The 8,132-nt window shown below is 35.3% G+C and overlaps 1 protein-coding gene across 1 annotated transcript; it reads left to right on the top strand.

Annotated features, from left to right (window-relative positions):
• Positions 1-955: 955 nt before the first annotated feature.
• On the top strand, positions 956-8,132 carry LOC113304302 (pectin acetylesterase 9-like). Its single transcript, XM_026553379.1, has 13 exons — positions 956-1,175; positions 1,260-1,342; positions 3,790-3,919; positions 4,450-4,529; positions 4,746-4,832; positions 5,335-5,459; positions 5,568-5,628; positions 5,730-5,789; positions 5,869-5,946; positions 6,044-6,149; positions 6,250-6,398; positions 7,493-7,592; positions 7,683-8,132. Exons 1-13 carry the CDS (start codon positions 1,034-1,036, stop codon positions 7,685-7,687), a joined length of 1,206 nt encoding a protein of 401 aa, XP_026409164.1. The 5' UTR covers positions 956-1,033; the 3' UTR covers positions 7,688-8,132.

The following is an 8,132-nucleotide window of genomic DNA, read 5'->3' as shown; positions in this document are numbered from 1 at the left end:
AACTCACATCATATGTAAAAAATCCCAACAACTCTTAACTCATCGAGAAATTAAGATCTTGATCCAAAACTTATCACAGTGAATCTATAAAATTCTTAGCATATAATCCCCAAACTTCATCAATTGCAATCCTTGCCGATCAAACTCGTTGGTTGTCATTCGTATGTAGGTCCATAGATGCGTCCCTTGCCAGTTCTATGCTCACCTTGAATCCACCTGCAAAAATAAAGAAAAAGTGAATTCAAAACAATAACAAAACAACACTTGAACTTAAGCAATTCAACCATGTGTGAATACAGATTTTGGTACCTCTACATCGGTTGAACCAGGAATCCCACTTCCACCTGAACAATAAGACAATAAACTTAGAACAATAATATAAAGTGCAGTATTACATAACAAAAAAAAAATAGAATGACAGGAACATAACAGACATACCAGCACTTAGCAGCAGCTAGATGCCTACACCATCGAATATACTGAACAAATTGATATGTCATCCACAGATGCAGGTTCAGGTTGCGGATTGGCATTTGGCCAGGGATATTACTTGTGTCATCTGCAACAAATTAGATAGTACTTTTGGTAAAGTCAACCTTACTATATGTATTATACTTGAGTCATTCATATTACACAACCATTCATTCTTGGATTGTTCCAACTACCGACCAATGTCTCATGCAATCCGGCAAGAATGTGAGCAGTATCTTCGCTACTCCCCTCTGCCTTTGCCGGATGCATAAGCTGCCGATTACATCTACCGTCGACAAATATTAATACCACTACTACGTGGTACAATCTCGTACCCCCATCATATCAAGTATTTTTAGATGTTAGTTCCAGATAAAAGCTGTTACCTCCTCCATCGTACATTTACAACAAATTTAACAAAGGCCAGAGCAGAGCATCGGATTTAGTTACTTCTCCCTCCCATCAGTAGTATTTAAGGATCTTCTCCGTATCTCTCTCCTTTCATCTCTCTGTGTCTACGATTCTAGACACAGACGGACACAAGAAGAAGAAGAAGAAGAAGATGAATACAACAAGTTATGGGTTTGTTTTTATTAGTTTGTTATTATTGCTAACATTCACACCATTGAGAATTCATGCATCACAAACGAAAGACGATCTAGTGGATCTGACTCTGGTTCAAAATGCTACAACTCTAGGAGCTGGTAAGTCACATTATACCTTTTTTACTTACATTTTTATTTTTGTTTTAAATAAATGTTTATTTAGTTTTGGTTATTAATTTGTAGTTTGTTTGGATGGGAGTCCACCTGGTTATCATCTAGACAGAGGATATGGTTCTGGAGCAAATAACTGGCTTTTAGTCTTTGAGGTACAAACAATTACTCAAAAAGAAAATTACTCCGTTCCTTTTTCTTCTTCTTTTTATATTAAGCAGAAAGGTTTGATATGTCCTGATTTTACGAAGCGAATAAACAAGTCAGGTGGCCTAAGACATCTGCAACTTTATTACAACCACTATAAACAAATACATAGGACCACCCGATATATATTATATATATTCTGATATTCACACATTTTGTAAGAAGCGGCGTACTCTCTGTCACCGAGTAAGAAGAGACGACTGTTGTTATAAGGTTGGGTTTAATGGGATCCAAGATCCAAGTTTCTCACTATCGAAGTGTCGTTAATAAGACTACTGTTACCTTGATTTCTGGAGAGTGCTTCGTTTTGTTTGGGTCCAAGATGGAAGTAATCCATGCATGCTCTTTGAAACCGCGTACGGAAAAAGCATTATACGCCGTTCTTAACTGCGTACCAGCGAATATTCTACGGAAATATTCTTTCACACGCCCTTAGGAACTGCGTGTCACGGTGATTAAAACCGGTATCCAAATATTCTTCCACACCGCCCTAAGGAATTGCGTGCCACGTACGAAAAAGGCATTATACGCCACTTCAAACTGGCATCGCCTAGGAATCTTGGATCCCCACTACGGTCGGGCGTTGAGTTTTGGTGACGTGGATCCGGTGAGAAACTTGAATCTTGGCGTACCATTAGACCGAGCCTAAGTAAGAACCATTAGCAATGTTATCCGTCTTTTTTGGTATAAAATTTGAAACTTATTGGTACCAATAAATATTTCGAAAATTGGGTCAATTGTCCAAATATTTTTAAAACATGGTTCTAATGGACGAGTAAAAATTAGTATGGGTGAAATGGACACACAAAAAAAAACACAAGAATAAAGCTGGATTCATCCAGGCTTAAACTTAAAAAATAGTGAGGATGAAACTGGATACATCCTGATATAAATCAAAAATAAGAAAATGTATTGCATTTAAACAATATCAAATTATACGTGTCTTTTCACTCAGAAATTATTGATTTTGGTTTATTTAACCAATTTTGTGCAAATATTTATCGATAAAAAACACTAAGCAAACAAAGTGGAAAATTAGAATCTAGAACTATGAAAATCAAACTTCTAGCTCTGTTGGTTTATCTCTTTCGTAAGCTTCTTTGACGAATTATCACAGTTCTTCTGCAATGGAATGGCTCCCACGTAAAAGAACTAATTTCAATCTGTGTATGAAAACGTGGAGTAATTCTATACGATGAAAATGAACTAAATATATGGGCCCATTTAAGGGTTCACTGTGTGTATACGCTTTTAAGATAGTTTATTTTCACGGTTAACAAAGATAGTTAATTTTCACGGTTAACATTTTTCTTTTGGAAAATGTAAAGTCCAGATATATGGGTCCGTCTTTAGTAAAAACAGGGGATCCCGTTTATTTAAGGATTGGCTGTGTGTATACAATTTTAATAAGGTAGTTTATTTTCATGGTTTAATAAAAAAAAAATATTTGGAAAATGCAAGTGGAGATATGAGGGCACATCCTCGAGAAAAACAGGGGATCCATTTAGGGGTTGGCTGTGTATACATGTTTTAAGGTAGTTTATTTTTACGCTTTAACAAATTTTTTTGGAAAATGTAAGTGGAGATATATAGACCCCGTCTTTGGGGAAATCAGGGGATCCCATTTAAGGGTTGGCTGTGTATACACGCTTTTAAGGCAGTTTATTTTCACGGTTTAACAAGTTCTTTTGGGAACGTGTATATTCAAGTGGAGATAGTCACAGTCACGGAAGAGAATGAGAAAAGGACTTTGAAAAAACAATGATTGTTTACTGACCGAGAAAATGAACAACCGCATAACCGCCGGATTGAATTTTTTTTTTATGAGTCCGGACGGCCCCGCAGAGGATAACAGTGACCCAGTATTTGTGATAGTTTGTGAAAGAACAATCTTTTTCCTCGGATCATTAATAATTTTTGTTGAAAAAAAAATGGGAAGAATTTAGCCTCATGACCACAAGGGTAGAGTCAAGGGTTGACCAACCCTGCCTCTAGCCCCTCTAAAATTAAGAAAGTCAATAAAAAAACCCTTGCATTTATCTTATATTTCTTATTTATCCCTCCTGAAATTTTGAATTTAGTCCACATATTTGTACAAAAATATTTTTAGCACCCCTTAAATATTTTTTTTTGGCTCCGCCACTGCATGACCACCACCATTATCATCATCCAAAAGCAAAAGCAACAACTTCACGTAATCGTCGACCTGACCGTTTTCCGATCGTGACCGCATACCTAAATGGTGAATGCTCTCATATAATTGAAAGATAATGATGAAACTAATAATTACATACTATTGTTCCTTCATTCGAAGTTTGATAGATTATTGGTACATTATGTTCTCTCTTTTTCTTTTGAAGTTGCTAACTGGTTGTTGTCTTTGGGGAATTTATAGGGAGGTGGTTGGTGTCATACTATTGAGGAATGTGTGAAAAGAGCAAAAGAGAAAAGAGGGTCGAGTACTCATATGGAAAAATGGAAGCATTTCTATGGCATCATGAGCAAGAACGCATCCTTGAATCCTGGTATAAGCACAATCTCTTACACACTATTGCCACCCGTCCTAAGCAAGACTTGTCTCGGTGTTTTTCCTTTCTCATTTTTGGCAACAATAATGATGCTGCATAAATTGCCATAACTATTATACTATAAGCTTGCAGCTGGCATTGGCAACAATGGAATATAGGTGGTAGGAGAAGAGTAGATCTCATCACATCAATACATATATATACTCCAACACCAATAAGGCATTAACTAAGTTGGTAAACAAAACAAAAGAACAAAGTTTTTGGTAGACTTCTCTCAGCTTGGTCTTTTCACAGTTCTTCTGCATTTTTATGCATGGTTCACTGGTGGTTTACCATTTAGGTAATTGCAAAATGCATCGTTCACCGGTGGTTTACCATTTAGGTTTTGCAATTACCGTTAAAACCAATCAACTAAGTTAGTTGACGCATGTTACAATTTCGCAATTGAAACTACGCATGATTGTTATACTTTTACTTCTACAATTACAGTAAAAACTATCAACTGAGTTAGCTAACATATGTTTCAGATTTTTATAATTGGAATCGAGTTAAGATTAGATATTGCGATGGAGGCTCGTTTGCCGGGGACTCTATGTATGAAAATGCAGTAAGTCGTCTAACATTTTATTTTATGGGTTAAAATGTGGTTAAACATTGCCTTCCAAGGAGCATTTTTTACCTTTTGGTGCCCATCATATTCTGAGACTTTGGTATTGAAATTTGAAGAAACAAAAAGGTCAAGTCAGAAATCTTTGACTAGTCTTTTTGTACAAGAGATTAGATTCACTGATGGGTGGGATTTTTAATTACTTACTGGAAACAGACAGTAAAGCTATACTTTAGGGGCCAGAGGATTTGGAAGGCAATCATTTATGATCTTCTTCCCAAGGGTTTGAATCTTGCAGATAAGGTGAGTGGTTGCTAAACCTTTTATTCTTTTTCCAGAATTTTGTTTTTCACCTTTTAACTAGTTTCATTTTATTTTTGCATTAAAATTGGGCAACAATTTGTTTATATTTGCATTGGGGAATACCAGCATTTCGTTTTGAGAAACAAGTAGAACCAACATTTGAATTCAGTAAGATTGAACTCACATTACAGAACTTATAGTTTTCGGCGAAATGCAGAAGATTAAAACCTTTTGGCTTAATGCATTCGAGATGATTAAGATAAGAATGATGATTTGCTTGTATTATAGCTTTAAATGATATAGAAGTATACAGCATATGAAATCTTCAGTCGCATGTACATCTTGTAAGTTTGTTGGTAGTTTGATATTAGGAACATACTATTTGAATTTTGGATCCTTGACCCTTGAGTGCATATTCTTATTTGTGGTCTCACATTGTACATATTGTTAACCGGAGTTCAAGGATCAATTTTTGGAATATTTACACATTTTTGCTTTCCAGGCTCTGCTCTCAGGTTGTTCTGCTGGTGGTCTCGCAACTTTCTTGCACTGTGATAACTTCACTAGCTATTTACCCAAGACTGCCACTGTAAAATGCATGAGCGACGCTGGGGTTTTCCTTGATATGTAAGTGATTGTCCAACCCTTACCATGCACACACGCGAAACCGAATGTTGTATGACCTGTTTTAGTCTAATAGTTCTATGGTCTATCGTCCTTTTTTTTTTCTACCAGAAAGGACATTAGTTTGAATTACACAGCAAGGCAATATTTCAAAAAAGTTGCTGCTCTACAGGTTAGTCTTAATTCATTGTCTCTTGATCAACAAGGCTCGAATCCATTGTATTATGAGAATATTCAACTTTTGTATACGAAAACTGAGAAGTAAATTTACAGGGTGCAGAACAATTTCTGAATGAAAACTGTACTAGTTCACTTCATGACTATCCATATCAGGTATAAGTCCACTAAACTGAACATAGTTTATCGCGTTGTTTATGGTGCATGGGTCTCATATGTCCTTTCTCTCTTATAGTGCTTCTTTCCACAATATGCTTTGCGTTACGTCAAAGCACCATACTTCATCTTAAATTCCGCTTATGATACTTACCAAGTAAGAATGTCGCATTTTGCTTTCTTTGAGATGCTAAACTTCAAATGAATCCTGCTTTGTATTCTTTCTGAAAAAATTGATCAAACTCTTTTTTTAGGTTAAGCATCATCTCGTTCCACATTCCACTGATCCGAGCAAACATTGGGAGCAATGTAAAAACAAGACTACAGCGTGTGATGAAAATCAGCTTGATATATTACAAGGTTGTTCTAACCACGGATATCTTTCTGTTATCTTGACTGTATTCTCCTTTAGATTCACTATTCACTGTTCTGATTGAGGCTCTCAATATCGAACTTACAGGTTTTAGATATGAAATGATTAACGCTTTGTCAGACTTTAACGATTTCTCCGAAACGGGAGGGATGTTCATAAATTCATGTTTCGCTCACTGTCAAGCTGAGTCCGACGGAACATGGTTTGCTCCGGATTCCCCAAGAATTCACGATAAGGTATGTATATAAGATTTAATTTTATAGAACTCGTAGGACTGTTGAACTTCATGATAACCACCCAATAAAAATGCAAGATTAGTTTAGGAAAAATATATTATGGCGCTAATCCATAGTAATACCTTGTGGAGGTCTTGGTTTCTCCTTCTTCACCTCTTACTTTATGAATGGTAAGATCACGTATTAAGATTTTGGATATAAAACAAAAAGAAAAAATCATGAAAAACTTAAAAACCCTTAATAGGCTACTCAACTAGATAATGAGTTAGTTTAAGTAAAAAAATTTTATGCATTTTATAAGAAATAATGATAAATTATGTTGCATTTACTTAATCATGATCATTATTTTGATGTTAGATGCAGTCAAAATTGGCACTCAAAAAAGAGAAGTGACATTAACACTCAATATAAGACATACAGTGATTTAGATGGTATGATCCAATAAAGATCATGTCCTTCAATATTTTTTTAAACATGTGAACTCAAATCACATGTGGGTAATTGTTGTTTTGATATATATATAAATAAAATAATATATAAGCACCTGACAATATAATGATTACGGCTCAGAAATTGTTTGAAATCACTGTGGTGATTGCCAAACAACTCAACAATAATATCGTTATCATAATAACCCGATAATCGCTAAACCTTATCCTTACGGTTTGGCGAATTCGTGTTCACATTAACAATATAATTATTGCTAAGATGAAACACTCTAGTACCATTGTGGTGACTGTCAAAGAGTCCCAACACAAAATATTTAAGCACAATCATCTCATACATAGTTTAAATAATCAACATTGGAGAAGAAAAATCATTCCACAATGCACAGGCACGCATACCATATCATAACGCGCATACAAATTTAGTAGTGAAAAGAAATAATTGTTTAGCCATATACACGGTTATCCATTTTCAGCTATGCTCATTTAAGCACCTTTTGCAAAATGTACACATCTAGTTGCACATTTTGCTTATGCCTCGTATGAACTTGAAATTCTTTTACGAGTTTAATGAAATTTGCTTAGCGTTATAGACACAATTGAGTCCCGGACATATATAACTAACAATGAGATACTAATTTTTAACAGACGATAGCAGAGGCAGTTGGCGATTGGTATTTTGAGAGAACACCATCCAAGTTGCTTGACAAACCATATCCTTTAGGTAGTAGCTGCCCCAACATTACAGGTACAACACCATCCAACTATTCCTACTAAATTTTGCGGCATCTAAGTATTTTTCGTGCGGGATTTTGATAATTGCGTTTATTTATGCTAGGTTAAAGGGTATTGCTACAATGACAAAGACCTCTGATGAACTTAATTCTCGTCTATTCGGGTGTGAATTCATCAGTCCCAATATTAATATTTTCATTAATTAATGGATATAAAGAAATTTGTTTTAGGGGGAAGTTCAGTTGAACATATTAAGATTTCTTCTCACATGCCAAAAGAAAGTACACGTAAAACGGTTGAGGTGGATTACTCGAAAGCAACACTCATCATCATTCATGCATCAATGTTATACAAAATGTTTTTTTTTTCGTACAAAGTTGCCTTGTCTTCTTTGATTACATTATTGTATAAAGTTTTCGGTGATCTACACTACTTTGAAATTTCAGCGCTGGTTGCTTGTTACTTATTCACTATCAGCCTATGCGCGCTACTCTTTGTACAAAATATGAAATCAAAGATTTAAATGAAATAACACAGGACTTAAGTCAAATAA

Source organism: Papaver somniferum, chromosome 8 (assembly GCF_003573695.1).
Source record: "Papaver somniferum cultivar HN1 chromosome 8, ASM357369v1, whole genome shotgun sequence".
Classification (NCBI taxonomy): domain Eukaryota; kingdom Viridiplantae; phylum Streptophyta; class Magnoliopsida; order Ranunculales; family Papaveraceae; genus Papaver; species Papaver somniferum.
The sequence above is the reverse complement of the archived record's forward strand: the minus strand, read 5'-3'. Positions and strand labels throughout refer to the sequence as shown.

Excerpts from the sequence above, each read along its gene's own strand:
- LOC113304302 (XM_026553379.1), top strand. The coding sequence starts at position 1,034 with ATGAATACAACAAGTTATGGGTTTGTTTTTATTAGTTTGTTATTATTG. Across the intron at positions 4,833-5,334 it reads GTTTGAATCTTGCAGATAAG|GCTCTGCTCTCAGGTTGTTC; the intron begins GTGAGTGGTTGC and ends TTTGCTTTCCAG. Across the intron at positions 5,947-6,043 it reads CCGCTTATGATACTTACCAA|GTTAAGCATCATCTCGTTCC; the intron begins GTAAGAATGTCG and ends CTCTTTTTTTAG.